General features: G+C 37.4%; 2 protein-coding genes across 3 annotated transcripts in view; both read right to left on the bottom strand.

The window, feature by feature from the left end:
• The window catches only part of scaf8 (SR-related CTD-associated factor 8), a 30,152-nt gene extending 28,255 nt beyond the window's left edge, over window positions 1–1,897 (bottom strand). For both annotated transcript variants that reach the window (XM_037695518.1, XM_037695517.1), the window contains exons 1-2: window positions 1,762–1,897; window positions 981–1,064 (exon numbers count right to left, since the gene is read on the bottom strand). In XM_037695518.1, the coding sequence (XP_037551446.1) occupies window positions 981–1,064; window positions 1,762–1,791 (114 nt within the window). In that variant the 5' untranslated portion in view covers window positions 1,792–1,897. The remainder of the gene's footprint in view (window positions 1–980; window positions 1,065–1,761) is intronic.
• A 1,472-nt stretch (window positions 1,898–3,369) lies between these two features.
• ipcef1 (interaction protein for cytohesin exchange factors 1) lies at window positions 3,370–11,217 on the bottom strand. The gene is made up of 11 exons (XM_037695384.1): window positions 11,134–11,217; window positions 9,486–9,539; window positions 9,156–9,195; window positions 8,539–8,708; window positions 6,912–6,985; window positions 5,234–5,305; window positions 5,076–5,140; window positions 4,439–4,563; window positions 3,980–4,301; window positions 3,648–3,838; window positions 3,370–3,567 (listed from the first exon to the last, which is right to left on the bottom strand). Exons 1-11 carry the CDS (start codon window positions 11,206–11,208, stop codon window positions 3,370–3,372), a joined length of 1,386 nt encoding a protein of 461 aa, XP_037551312.1. The 5' UTR covers window positions 11,209–11,217.
• Between the last annotated feature and the right edge of the window lie 4,686 nt (window positions 11,218–15,903).

The raw sequence follows: 15,903 nt of genomic DNA, 5'->3' as shown, positions 1-15,903 counted from the left end.
TTTTTTTTTTTTGAATGTCCAAAGGACCAGATTGAACTTTTTTGGATTTTTCTACCTGGATTATTGAGCATGCATCAGGAGAATCCTCATAGTTGTTCCACTCAAGTTTATAACAACAGCTGGGTTAAAAAAAAAAAAATTCTATCACTAATTCCACTTGCTTTTTATTATTTGAGGTCAAAATGAAGCAATTTTATTACCGCAACCTTTTTAGATTGGTAAGAAAGCTTCACGATTATATAAACTCAGGTTATCGAAAAGACTCTTGGCAAAACATAAAACAACGAGTGACACTTTATTGGGTCAGTGTTCATATTTGTCCTCATAATACCCATTTCAGAATACTACCTTCACTCTTAAAGCCCAGGAAAACCCACTGATCTATAGATAATCGCAAGTTTGTTTGTTTTTCGTAACTGAGAGCATAGGAAGGCTTAAAATAAAAATTGACAACTTTACAATGGAAATCAAACAGAAAAGAAATCAAGCCATGAAGAGTTAGTTTTCATTGAGTTAACAGAACAGCACTGCCAAAGCAAATACTCACTTTTCCTGATTTTAAATTGTAGCCTCCCCCTTTTTTTTGCATTTAATGTCTTTTTATCTTTTTTATCTCAGTTTATACTTTTGTATTTGTTAACCTAGTCAATCTGGTTGTTTAGATTGCAATTGCTAAATTTAAGGAGGAATTTGAGGGAGAAAAAAAATCATGTTACATTAATAATAATAATCAATAGACAGGTAAACGCTCTTATTGTCTTGAGTCCATAAACTTTACCGTAATATTTGTTCGAAATGACTGTGGACTTACTTTCTTTCAAGGGTAACTTTACAAAAGTAGATGTGCCCCAAAAAAAAAAAAAAAAAAGTTCAGCTGAAAAATGGTTTAATCTAGATCCACGTCTTATAAAATGAACAGTTCCAGTCAATGAATTTTATTTTCTCCATCATTTACCTGCCTCATCCTTAAACATACTTACTTTTATAGCCTTGATTCCTGACTTGGTGATCTGAGTCATCTTGGCCTTGGAGATGGGCGGCTTGTACTCAGTCAACGAGTACAGCTGAAAAATAAAACAAGGCATCAGAGAATATCTTTTGCAACGCAATCATGAAGTTGCACATTTTTTGTCATCAAACATACGTGGCAGGGTACTCGGCATGTTTTGTGTGAAATATAATACTATAATAATAAATATGTAAATAGACAATGGGGCCATCATTTGAACTGATCGCGCTACAGCCTATGGAAGTAATTCAGTGTCATTACAAATGACTGCAGCGCTACTAGCTTACAGCTACTTTAAACTATAAACATTGCTAATACCTGTAGATATTTAACGCAGCTATCATTCTATACTATAATCCTCTGTCCCCCACACAAACAAAATTGTACGTAATGTTTGTGGCAAATGGAGTGGACTGTACTAGCCTATTTTATAGTTAACCCAACAAGACATCACGTAACTGAGGGGGTTTCGCTAGCTTGGAGCTAACTTTTGCTCGCCTAAAATATTTAAGACTGTTTTACCCATACGATGTGTAAAAAAGGAGCCATAATCTTCCCTCATTAGTGTCCTTGAAGATGCACTCCCTCAAAGTGCAAATAAATTGTAAATAAAGTTACAATGAGCGGCCTGTGTAATGCTGGCCTTAGCGTTTTCTACGGCTAGATGCTAACGTTAGCTAACTAGCTTCAGCAAGAGGTAGTTAGATAATATATTGTAGCTCCTCCGCATTTTTCACGACTTTTAGACAAACCTCGTTGTTAAAGGATTTAACGGCCTCCATGGTGTTGTATTTCGGCTCGCTGGTTACTGTAAAATTGTACAGATTATCTCCTCAATAACCGGTAGAGACATGCATGCTCGACGTTCGGTGAGATGGAGGAGACTGCCAATATGGCGCTTAACCTCAATAGGGAATTCGCATAGGACAGGCGACACCTAGCGGCAGCATGGCAGCACTGCAGATTGCACATAATGTGGAAAATCTACAGTATACATTTTTATTCATAAAATAATAATAATGATCTAAAATCTAAAACAAAAACTTACATTCATTCTCATGAACACAAAAATTCAACATGCCAGTAATCAAATGTGTTGAGCTACTTTTATAATCGATATGGTCCTGGTTTGGTAAAAAATCCTAACGGCTGCATGATATTGCCATTATGTGATAAGGTGATATTATAAAACAAATTCTGATTAATTATTTGCAACTAAATTAAGCCTCTTCTGTAGTGGAACTGTGATAATAGTATAATAGCAATAATAAAAGTGTTTATGATAGCCCAAAACTGAAGACAATTAAAAAACCTGACAATTAAAAAAACCATATGTATTTTTCCACATGTTGAAGTAAACTTTAGACTTCATCAAATTAAAAAATATTTACGTTAACAAGGCACAATATTTATTTTTTACATATTTATTGGTCCATTCTGATGACATGCCTATAATATTGTAAATTGCACATGCTTGATGTCTACAGATAGAAACACATCTAAAATTTAGTGACTACAAGTTATGCCAGGCTTGTTTGCATATTTGTAGTTTTTTCCAGTTGTGCTAAAACACTAATACTGCTAAACATTATCCTAGGTAAAATATACAAAGCTAGAAAATAATTCTTGATCATCTGCAAAACAGAACAAAAAAATCATACTGCAAACTTCTGAAGTTGAAAAATGTACATGAAGTAGTTTAAGATCAATTGTTTTCAATTTTAATAGTTTAAGAATGATCTATATCTTTAGTTTTAAATGAAATACAAAAAAAAGAGAGAGAGAGAGATTCCTCTACATCTGAAATTATCAAGATTTGTCATTTATTATGTTAGTACAGAGCTTAGGTTCAGTCCTACAAAGGTTTCTAAAGAGACATCACATCATGAGTGTACAAATACATCCTTCCTATGGGATTGTTGTGTAACAGACATTGATGGTGCATGGCACCAATAACTGGCAAACAACAACTTAAAAATAAAACAATCTTTTTTTTTTCTCTATAGACAAATACAGAGATAAATTATACTCTAAAAACCAGTGTTTCCATGCAGACTAGTTTCAAAATACACCATTATTTCATATAGTTCATGCAGAGGTTTAGAAAAATTTAAATTTTAAAAACCCTCAGTTGTAAATTTAGCTAATCCTACAAACTGAAGAGTAAAAGTAATACTCGTGTTCTTTTTTTAGCCGTTTCCATCTTCAAGTTGGAACTAAAAGCTCTTTATAGATCCCGTTTTGTTGAAAGGCATTTAATAATCCACTCAACGTGGAACTGAAGAGTCAGCCCTCTAAATCACAGCAGTGTATGTATATATTCACATAGTATTCAATAAGAGTCCACAAAGTCCAACAGTCTATAAACTAGTCTCTGCCAAAGAAGCATTAAGTGATGCTGCAGCATCCACAGCCTCTGGCGCCTCCTTGTGGTCGTCTTTGACACAAATCTCCTGGATCAGGATGGCATTGACCTCCTTCCACTGTCTGAACTTGTCTGAGGTAAGCTCTGGATTTGACAGCACCTGCTCAATAACCTGCAAATCTGATTCTTTTGACTGCAATATGAGAAAAAAAAGAAAAGAATTACACAAAAGGTCAAGTTAATAAGTTCTGAATTTTCAAGAAGTTCGTGTACCTTTAACGTGCTGTTGAGAGCCCTGATATGATGCAGCTTATTGTTAACCGTGTGGTTTTTACAGCGTTTTACAAAAGAGGCCCTGAACTCCCTTTTTGTAGAGGGTTTACGGTCTCCTATTGGCGAGAGGCTGGCTTCTTTCAGATGAATGTACAGCCTTTCCATCTCATCCGAGCCGTTCCCACGATTGGCTGTAAAAATACAACACAATTAGGAACTCTAACAAAAGCATTAAAGTCAAGCTGATGTGCAAAAAGCATGCAGAAATGATATTAGGAACATAAAGAGAACGTTTCTAGAAATCTTTGTGCACAGAAAAACACATAATTCACCTAAAGCATCTTTCTGTTCCTCCCCCTCTGCTGCAGGGCTGTCCTCGCTGGACCGCGTGGACGCCGAGGAGTCCGGAGGAGCAACGCTTTCTGACGCAGCCTCCTCGTGCACCTCTCCTTGCGGGGTTGCCTGTGAGTGAACCTGGACTGAGCACACCACAGCCGTTTCTGCAGCAGGCGGAGGCGCCTGCGACACCAGGTCCAACCAGGACTGCCGCTGCTTTGTTAGCGAGGAGGCGGAGCTCTGTGATGTCATCGTGCTGACGGGGGAGGAGAGCGAATCGCTAGGAACGGCGGTGGAGTACGGAGGAGGCAGCGTACCCTAAAAGACAGTCACCTTACTGTTAGAAAAAAACAATCCAGCATCACTTTCACATGGTTCCTTTATGAAATTCTGCTTTAAAAACAATAGTTTATTTAAAGAAAATAAGGAAATTCTGACAAATGTTGTCTGCCCACCTGATGTGTGCTCTCTGGTGGACCGGACATATTCACTGTGCCACGCAGAGTCTGTTCAGAGTAAGGTGGAGGGGGGATCTCTATGCTTTCAGCTTCTTCATGATCACTGGCTTCACTATAATACTCTGAACGTCCATGTTTTTGAGAGAAGATACACAAAATAATGCATTACACGACACAAAGTGCAAAAAATATTAATATAAGCTATGTTTACACTTGGCATTCTCATGCAGCCTGAGTGAATTAATCATAAGTTGTCAGCTCAATGTGTGACATCACAATAATTCCCCTTAATAGGCCCTGATATTTAAACATTATGCAAGAAGTCAATGAACATAAAAAATAATCTCATGTCAGTACAACTGCTGAAAAGTTTTTTTTATGCAATAATCTTTGATAGTTAATATGTTTAATATGAAGTCAAGTCAGTTAGTAATATGTGATTAAATGTGGTGTGCATTCACATCTGCATTTAGTGCACTTATAAATTTGCAAGCTCATACTAAGTCTAAAGGGCCTCAACCTTTTGTCCAGTGTTTAATTCAAATTTTGTTTAGTTCAATTAATTCAAAAACTCTCAAGATGGAGCTTCCGTTAAAAAATTTAAAAAAATAAAGACCAGCTGCATTGAATTTACCTGCTACAGCGCTGTCATCTGTGCACCCATACTGAATGGCAGCTAGTCCGAGCTTATTCAACCATCTGGAAAAAAAAAATTAGTCAAGCTTACCACAATTCTGAAACCAAATTAGATTTGGATTTTTAAAAAAGAATAGCAAACAGTGTTGTACTTACAAGTTCATGTCCTCGTGATTCTCAGCCGCAAAATAAAACATCATGACGTTAGGATGGCACGCTCTGAAAGCACTGCAGGAGCAAAAACAGGCAGGAAATCATTTAAAGTGGTGGTAAATACAAACTTAAGAGATAAACGGACTAAAAGATAAAGAGAACATAAGCAAAGTGGACAAATCAATAACTGGTTATTTTACTTATCTGTGAAAGTTAACAGTACGCTATATGAACTTTTATGATTGGCATTTCATTAGAAGGTGTAATAAGAGTCTTTTTTGTTTTCATTCACCCTTTATTTAGACAGGTAAATCTCATTGAGCCTCGAGGACTCATTTACAAGAGAGACCTGATTTCAACAAAGAATGATGACAACAATGGACAACAGCGACAACAATAAACAGTTATAAAAAGCATACTACAGTTTTTTTTTTAATAACAAATAGGATGGCTAAAAAAAAAAGGTAACAAAAAAAAACAAAAAACAGCTAGATTCTAAGGTGAATGTAGAAAACTAAAAACAGGAACATGTCTGCATTGGTCCCTGCCAGGAGTACAACAGCTTCTTAAAGCCACTTAGAGAGGTCAAGGTCGAGAGCTTCAATTGTTTTTGCAAGATATTCCAGGAAACTGGAGCGGAGTAGGAGAAGGCCCTTTTGCCTAGTTCAGTCCTCATTGAGGGAACACTGCAGGTAATAATGTCCTGAGAGCGCACTCCGTAGCTGCACTCACACAGAGACATGTAGGAGGAGATGTATGAAGGCAGCAGACCAAGAAGTGATTTAAAGATGAAAATGTACCAGTGAGAGAGTCTGTGTGAAGTTAATGATGTCCAGTTAACCAGTGAATACTGGGTGCAGTGGTGGGTACGATAATCACAGCCAGTTATGAATCTTAGTGCACCATGATAGACAGCATCCAACATCTGCAGGGTTCTTGTAGGAGCGTTCATGTAAATAATGTCACCGTAATCAATGGAGGGAAGGAAAGTCACAGATACAAGGCGTTTCCAAAGCATTCAGAGTTAGATATCAAACAGATTTGAAAGGGGTAGGTTTTTGTTCTTTATTTTATATTGTTGTTGAAGTAATTTGCAAAAAAAAAAAAAAAAATGTTAGTACTTTCTCTGTAGTGAAAAACTGTTAGTTTTGAAAAAAAAAAGTGAGAATTTGTAGAAATGAACAAAATTTGAGACTTTTTTTTTTTTGGACCTTCCCTAAAAGGGTCATAATAAAACAAATAATAAGAAGTAATCCTAAAACAAGTTGTTCTGAATAGAAGAATATGGAAGAATTATTTGGACTGATGTGCAGAACGGAGCTGCGGTTCCTAGAAATATTTATTTGGAATCGCCGATGCACAACATTCTCTAGATCGCTTCTCACAGATAAGCATGATTTTATTTATTTATTAATTAATTCTTACAATTGTACCATTAAGAGTGAGACCGATATTTCAGAATGGATTTATGCAAAAAAATAAAAAACCTGAAACCTATTAAGATAGAACAGAGAGAGTGGAAAAGCTGCTAAGGAAGTGAAAAAGTTTCAAATGCAATTAGTTTTTCTGCATGTCTAGTGCACTTCTGTTTTCACAGTCCAGACTACAGATTTAAATAGAATTCCATTTAACTGAAACCAGTAGCAATGGGAGGAAAAAAAAACAGAAACTTTGAGCTTACTGTTTCTTTTTGCATTCAGTGGCGACGTCTATCACGAAGTTGGTGAGGTCAATGTAGCCCTCGGCCTTTTCAGCCTGCAACACACAGATCAGACAAGTGAGCACCGACTTCAAACCACTTCCTGATGACTTGTGGCACCGGGTCGAAGCATGCAGAGCTGACTGAAGTCATGTTGCCAGTAAATCGAACATGTCACTGTGTCTGTATGAGCCTGTTAGTGACAGACACCAACAGGAAACGCAGCACAACAGTTCCTGCAGAGGCAGAAGAAGACATCTTCAGTTTGTTGTGTGCTCGGAGGTGGTGGGAGGTTAAAACATGCAACGTGCTCAAGAAATTAAAAGCTGCCAAAAGATTTTGCGAGCTGCGGTTAAAGTCTAGTGAAACCTGCACGACATGTACAAAAACATATGTAAATAAAAAGTAGAGGGGAGGGAAGAAAAAAAAAAGTGTGAGCTGGTTTTCATTTTGAAATGTACTGCTTTTTGTTCAGGGCTTTGAAAAAAAAAAAAAAAAAAAAAAACTGTCAAAGATAGCACATTTCACAATTTTCTTGCATTCCTTTCCTGAACAATAAACTCAAAAATTCAGCAGATCCGAAACAACTGGTGAGCTACAATGTGACGCATTAGCTAAAGCAATAACGAAATCTTGGATTATCGTATTTTTTGGATTATAAGACGCATTACGCGAAACAAAACAGTCAGATAAGTCAAACTTTACTCAACTCATTTACAATAACTCTCCACATTGTTCAGTTGTACCACATGAAATCGGTTCGGGGTCAGTAAGCACAACCAGAATTAATAAGTAAGGCGCACCGGATTATAAATCTCACTGTAGATTTTTGAGACAATTAAAGAATTTTAAGTGCGCCTTATAGTCCGAAAATATAGCAAATCATCTACATTTAAATTTGAATGCAAAGACTTGTGTCCAAAAATGTCAATTCATTTTAACAGTTGTGTAAAAATGACAAAACATATAAAATAAAATACAAACGCACTGCAACCCACTTCCCTTGGTTGCATTTTTTTTATAAATATGAGGATTATTTTAAGCACTTTTAGATTATTTCAGGGTAATAAAAAGAAGAAGGGGAGTGAGCTGCAAGGCTGGCAGTCAGACAGATCACACCTACTCTAGTGATCTGTAAAAATAACCTTCAGTACCAGGTTAAAAACTGAAAGCAGATCCTAAAAGAGATTAGCATTCCTTGAAAGCAATGCATATCGCCCGCCACCTTTCAAGCCAACGTATTTTATGTTAAAAAAATGACAGAGTGGTTCATGTGTACTTTGCTAACAGGCACTCAATACTGGCACAGAGACACACGGCTGAGCTTCAGCAGTGGGTGACGTTAAACATAATTACAAGCTGTTCAACTTGCATAAACTCCTCAGCCTCCGTATGCCGTCAGTTTTGTTACCAAATAAAATTTAGGCAACTATCACTGGTGTTACTGAGCATGCATCAGGATATCACTGGTGTTACTTCAAAGATCAACGCAGAAACGGAAGCAAAAATGACCAATTCACTGTAGTACTATTTGTAGTTTTGTAATAAAGCAGATTAACAGCCTGCATGATGGGAAAACTGAGACCAGTAGGCCAGCACTTTTACTCACCAAATGATTGGTGTACCAGTACAGAGCCGTTCTCTTCAGAACAAACCAGTACTTCCTCCATTTGATACCCAAGAAGCCTTTGCTCTCCTTCTTTCTGTACAGCCAGCCCTGGTGGTCCGGGTGACCCAGGTCTTTGACCGACACACGTCTCCTGCTCATTGTACCATCGCCTGCGCACCAAAAACACAGATGAAATAAATAAACGCATAAAGAATTTGTCCACAGTTCTAAGAAAATGCAGCGAGGAGGGACGCTGGAGTCAGTGCTGACATCGCAACGCCTCCATAAAAACCTTCTGTTTGTCATATAGGTCAAAGAACTTGATTAAAACAACCCGCGCAGAGTTTAGAGACTGTCTGCTCTAAAGTTCTCTGCTCCATTAACCTACCTGATGTGGCTACAAACCAGGAGCCATGAAAACTAAAGGTGGCCTCTCAGAAGAGCAGAGAGATGCAGCAGAGAGGCAGAACGGAGGAGAAGCCAAGTGAAAGTAACTGTGGGTTGTCTAAACACCCTCTGTACGCACTAATTGCCCTGCCACTTCACGCACACCCACTGGTGGTCCAAAGTGCGACTGCGAGTGCGCATACACAAAAAAGCGATAAGTGCTGGATTACCTCCTCGGCTCTTCCTCTTCGATTTGTGTCGCAGGGAGACCTTGAGAAGAGGAGGACAAGAAGAGAGAACTGTCAGACTCTACAGCTGAAAGTCGCCTTGAACATCCTGTTTCACACAAAGCCTTTAGTTTAAGACTACGATTCTTCGACCTCTCTCTGCCTGCAGGTGAACTTTAAATAAGCAAGATTAAAAAAAAAAGAGAGAGAACAGACACCCTGTAATGAATTCTGATAGAACATATCAAACATGGTCAGCATAAAATAGGAGAAGCAGAAGTATCACCTCTAAATGTAAATGTCAACAACATTTAAAAAAATGTGAAGACTTACAGGGTTGTAGTCATCGGCGGCCATCGAAGGTGTCACAGATATGGGGAAGACAGCCTGCAGAGTGACACCAGACATAAACTTACATCTGTAGGTTGACAATATTTCTACAGACGGATCATTTGGCAGAAAATGGGTTTAATTTTTTTGCCTGGAAGAGGAAGTGGCGTCATAGGCAGAAGCACATGCAATGATTGTTTTTTTTATTCGCTTGTGCTGGAGGAAAGAAACATACACAGATATACTGAATTTCACCATCTGTGCAAGAGGAAGTTGAGTCAGAAAAAAAAAAAGGATAAAAACTTTAGAGTTCTGCATCGACACAGAATGGGCGCCACTGTCAGCAGTTTCACTGACACTTTGACATCTTCATGAACTGGACAGAATTGTTCTGCAGTATCTCATAACGGTGTAGGTTTTTTTTTTTTAAACGCACAGAACGGTGGCTGTCTAACGTCCTAAAAGCACACAGATACATTGTGAAATCCACTGCCATTATTGACCAACTTCCTTCCTCTGCTGAGACGTTCCTTATTTTTAAAGTTTAAAAAGCTGCCAATGGAGAAAAAGAAGACATACGCACACATGCATCAAGTTAATGCTTAGGTTGTCATTTCACAGAAATCACAAATCTCAACCACATGCAAGTCACAAAATCTGAAATAACTTCTTGAGTCTATTTTTGAATCCATGAGATAACTAAATGTAAAACTGCACAGGAAAATAGTTTCATTAAATACAACAAGCAAGTGTTTTGTCTTGAGTTGTGCTGCAAGTCTTCACAGTTAATGCACAAATGTCCCAAAGGAAAGGACGACTCCTCTCTGATTGTTTTTAGTTCAACTTTATATTAACCGACAACTTCTGTTTTACAACAAAAATGCATCATTTGTTCTCCGGGTTTGAGAACTCGATGATGATAACCACATTAACCACAGCTCAAGCCTGACTGCCTGTTTCTTCATATAGCTTATATGTTCATAGACACTAAGTAACTTCACTTCCTGACTTTTTTATTCTAGTTAATAAAAGCCAAATATAAATATAATTCAACACCAGCCTCCTAACAAACTCATCAGATGATTTAAACAGTACCCAGAAATATATGACTTAAAAATAACAATATTTCATTGGATTTAGTTATTTTGTTTACTTTTAGTGAATGCAGCTTTTCTGGGGGCGGGGCTTAATACGTCAATCAAAATAAACGTAATTGATTAAAAACAAATAAATAAACGTAATTGGCTAACAATGCATTTTGTATCAAAATATTTCAGAGAAATACACACTTTCGTGACCAGAAAATTAAACTTAAACCAAAACATGTTGAATGAAAAAAACAGAACAAATTTGTATTGAGCTAAGGGGCGGGGCTTAATACTTCAATCAAAATAAACGTAATTGATTAAAATAAATAAATACGTGTAATAATTGATTCTCATCAATAACACTTAAAAATTCATCTCGTATTAAAAATTTTCAGAGAAAAACACACGTTCGTGTCCAGAAAATTAATCCCCAAAACAAAACAAAAAACAAATTTGTATTGAGCTAGCTGTTGATGTTGCTGTCGGCTACCAAAACTAAGAAGTAAACAAATGAGGATAATTTTAATGTTTTAACACATTTCCAATGAAAACACCTACTGTACCTGCCACCACCGTCTCAGTGATCGTAGTTTGCTCCGAACTCTGTGCTCAAAGTTTGACCAAACCTCTGCGAACATTGTCTGCGCCCACATGAGCAAACGAAGAAGACTCGGCAGGTTATGTTAAGGTGACTTTTGGGGTGATCCCTTTTAAAATTCAAAGAGGGTACCACCACTTTCCACTGTCTTCTTTTTAATCCTAAACAGTTAAAACAGAAGACGCATTTAATTTGTATTTATCGTTTTCTTATTCAGATTAAATTGATGTTTTCCCTCCAGATAGGACTCGCAGTTGCCGTTTGTGACCACAAGGTGTCGCCAAATTACAACATAAACATGAGCAACATAAACACTGATTCAAGCTCAGTTTTCATATTTTGAGCAATGCTGTTAAGAGTATAAACTTGATTTGGTCAAATGCACATTAACATAGGGTCAGTTACTGGATTAAAAATGTCTTATGCAACTTCAGTAGAGTTTATTGATGGTTGGAAATCAGCATTAGTGCATAAAACAGGATGAAACATTTTGGTAAAATAGTTCTTGCAGGGGTCTGCATTGCAACCTGTGGCTCTGGAGCCACATGTGACTCTTTGGTCGCTCTGTAGCAGCTCTTTCAAGCTTTGACCAAAACTGGCACAAAACTGAATTTTGTTGGTTATACAAACAACAAAAAAGGATGAGTTCAAACAGTTTTGCCGTCATTTATTTTGCAAATATGTGAACACTGGAGCGAGTACAAGAAGCAAAACATACTTGATGCTTTATTTATTTATATGAAGAACTGTTTGCATAGTTTATAGATTTATTAATTTTAAAAAAAGATGGTAAAAACTGAAAAAAAATTCCCCATTTCTTTAATAAATGTTAAAGATCATTAGATATTTTTTGCTTTAATTTCACCCTTACTGTCCACAAAAGCCCCCTCCAGCAAACCTAAACGTGGCCCATGGGCCACCAGTTGATAACCACAGTTGTAGCAGGTTGTTGCAGCTCCGGACATGTTTAATGTAGTGAACGACAGTGAAAAAATGGCTCTTTTGATAGTAAAGGACAAAAAAATCCTAACAGGGTTTAAATTGCTTCAACCAACACCCCCCATCCCACCCCCAAAAAATGTATATGACGTGCACATGATGACATTCATAAATATTCATTGTAAGCAAATATAAAGCAATAAATAATGTATTTGTTTAACAATTTAAATGAACAAAACTACAGTTTTAACACACAATATGTTTAATAGTGCACTGAATGTGTTATTTTTAGGGCAAAATGAGTACCGTTTCAAAATCTTCTAGTTCAGTTTCTGATGTAAATACAAGTTAAAACAACTACAATAAAAACATAATTAAAAATAAACAGATACATTAGTTTTGGACATAAAACTTGCATTTAGTCAAATGTAGGAGTCAAATCAAATTATTACAATGATAAGCTAACAACCTATCCACAAGGACTGCATAGAATAATCTTTCTTCAACAGGTTGTTTATAATGTACTGTATTTTCTAAAATTATATATATATATATATTTATACAGTATATTGGTCCAACTGGTCACTTTTTAAATAAAAGTGTTTAGAATCCTATAAACCCAGTCTCACTTAATTAACACACATCTACAAGCACCACTTACTGAAACTCACATCAGAGGCCTTTATTTTATCTTTATATGTAATTAGGAGCACAACTGAGCTCCAGTAGATGGGTGCTTTTTAGGTCCTTGCAATTACAACGACAAAATATAGCAACCACCTCCAAGAAGAAAAAGAAAAATAAGTGTTTCGCGTTACAGTGTTTGCTCAGTGTTGAGGAAACGTGCCTCCTTTGGGAGCAGGTTTGCAGCCACATCTAGCTCAGCAGGCTTATTCCTGAATCCAGGATTATTTGTCACCCTGTTTTTCTCATCCATATCTATAACTTCTCTGTCACACCAACAAAAAAATAACACCTTTCACATATTTTTTTTATTAAAATAGTCATTCAAGTTAGTTTCTTGTTTTGGTGTTGAGGACAATAAGCGGCATGCTTTTCAGACTGGTTTTGAAGAGCAGTGTTTTGAGATGAGGTCATCTTGTCTACGAACCGTGTCAAAGGCCTCCAGGATTCACAGGACTGCAGATTGGTCACACCATCCGTCTCCTCCCATGATTCAAACAGAGAACTGTCATGTTAGCTAACACCCCCACCCCTCCACCCAGAAACTGGATGCACGTGTGTGAGGGGACAAACAGGGCTTTTATTCAGCAGGCGAAACTCACATGATGCAGAAGGGGGAGGGAGCAGGACTGAGATCCAGTTGTAGCTTTGAGGCTGCGAGCCCGTCACCTGTCAGTTTGACGTGGCACCGACCCCACTGACAGAACCACACACACCTAAGTTATTTAAATAGAACCCAGACACATTCTCCTGAAACAAAGTCAAGTTCTGACCACATGTCTAATCCGTCTGACTATGGTGGGGGTGTATGGGTGCCGCTCATGGCGCTGCGGTGTAGTTTCCTGTGAGCTCTCCTGGTCATTTCATTTCCACGTCTAACCAAACCTAAAGGGTGCATGATCAATTTTCCACCTGAGGTACATTCAGCGCGACCACGTCACGCACAATCTGCTGTACTTTACTTCCGTGTAATCACACTGGCGTTTGCTTGTTAGTGTTTAAACACAAAGAAAAGAAGAAAATAATTTCCCAACCAGAAATAGGGTGCAATGTCAAATTTAGCCAAGGGTTTACCAACAAATCCTCATTTTATCAGCGTGAGGCTGACGAGGTCAGAATAAAACAAATTTAGAGCCCATGATGCTACAGAAAGGGCGAATAGTCACAAATAGAAAGCATTCAGCGTAAATAAACACATTTCTAGTCTTTTTGTTCGCGCTGTTCTGTCACTCAAACTCAACAATTCGAGAGCATGTTTCTTACAAAACAACTTTTTGTTTCGGTAGAGCTTTAATTCTTTTTCGCTTTGAATGTTTGATTGGCATGACTTCTGTAAAACTTCTGTTCTACTGCAACCGTTTTGCACTTATGGAATCAGTTTTCCAACAGAGAAGTAAGTTTAGTCTAGCAGGAGTGTGTTGAGAATGAAACCCCCCCGTGTGATAAGTTCAGTTTCTTTGGTCTGGACTGGTTTGTGTTTTTGTTTCATCTTGTAATTGAGGCTCTCAATTTCACTGCTTCTTGTAAAAGACATGAGGCCAGAGACATCCCTCAGACTGGTATTTGGTGAATTTACGCTAATTTACGCAGATAATGACACAGATGGGTGGATGATCGGCTACTTACTGCTTGAGAGAAGGACCAGGATCGGAAATGTGGTTGGTTGTATCTGTAGGAAGAAGAGATACAGACGGCTCATTTATGAATTGAAACACAGCAAATGACATCAATGTGGACTTTCCAGGAAACTTTATTAAGTGCCTAAGTTCCAGCTTATTTTTAAGTAAATGTAATAGTTTGATAGTTTTATTGCTCCTCACGTTTAAATTCTTCTATTAAAAGAATATTCCTATTTATTTTAACTTTTAAGTTTTATTAACTGCAGAAGCTTTTTTTTTTTTTTTTTACAAATCTTTAGTTTCTTTCATCCTGCTAAATTCCATGTGACAACTAATTGAACTCGCTGTCACTCAAACCCCATTTCATTTCATTTTATTTGTAACAGCCACCAGCCATGAGTCATGCTTTCTCATGAGATTTCCCATGGCATATTCCAAATGTGAGTAATCTGTTTTGATTGAGCGTGGAACAAGCCGGATGTGAGGTGCTCGTGTGCAGCACTTGGACGACAACAGTGGAGGAGAGGTTTGGGCAAGACATTTATTCAGGCAGAGACCCCGGGGCCAAGGCTGAGATAGAAACTGCAATCTTTACCCACTGCCATAATTATGGAGGTTATTTATGTCGGAAAAATCAAGTTTTGTCATGAGATTGGTATTTATAAAGATTCTCTGGCAAGTGAAGGAGTCCCAGGGGTGAATCATTTACACATTGGTGTGTGGGACATGCTGGAAACTGGAAGTCTTGAACTGGATCAGCTTTCAAATGAGTGACTTTTTTTTTCCTTATCCCTGAAAAAACACAAATATTCTGTTTGGGTTCATCTCGTCACATATGTTTAGTGTATTTTCCAAAAGCACTCCACCCTTCACCTTTTGACTCGTTTTAAAAAGGTTCCACAGCGTGCGGACTGTCACTCCCAACCACCCCGCTCCTGTGTGTCTCACGTGACCAAAACTCTTTAATCTGTGGGGCCGAAGCAGAGAAACTCACCGGTTCAGGAAGTCACTGCTAGAGAACGAGCCGGGTTCCTGCGATACATAAAGACATGTTAAGTCATGCAAGCTGAAGGGCTCAGTTTGATGGAAACACATTTATAAATTGCTAAATTTCTTTATTTTTTTTTTAGATTTGAATTTATTATCCCTGAATTAAGAGTGTAACATGTCGATTTTGCACTATTCCAACATCAGATGCAGTTTTTGGATATTCTTGTAAAGATTTATTTCCTTAAATCTATTCCAGCATTCAAAAAGTTATGACACTGTGTAAAACCTTTAATTTAAAACTATTTTTAAACTAACCAAATGTTTACATATTTATTTTTACTAAATGCTTTTTGTAACGTTGCCAGCAAGCTGGACCAGTTGGAAAAACAAATCAGAAAAAGTGTTGTTTTTTTATATGATGAAACTCAGAATTAATTAGGTTAATTGAGTAGCCCAGCAGAGTATATATATATATATATATATATATATATATATATATATAT

The sequence above is a fragment of the Nematolebias whitei genome, chromosome 21 (assembly GCF_014905685.2).
Source record: "Nematolebias whitei isolate Nwh7 chromosome 21, NemWhi1, whole genome shotgun sequence".
In the NCBI taxonomy this organism is placed as follows: domain Eukaryota; kingdom Metazoa; phylum Chordata; class Actinopteri; order Cyprinodontiformes; family Rivulidae; genus Nematolebias; species Nematolebias whitei.
Note: the sequence above shows the minus strand (reverse complement) of the source record. Positions and strands in the feature narration are given on the sequence as shown.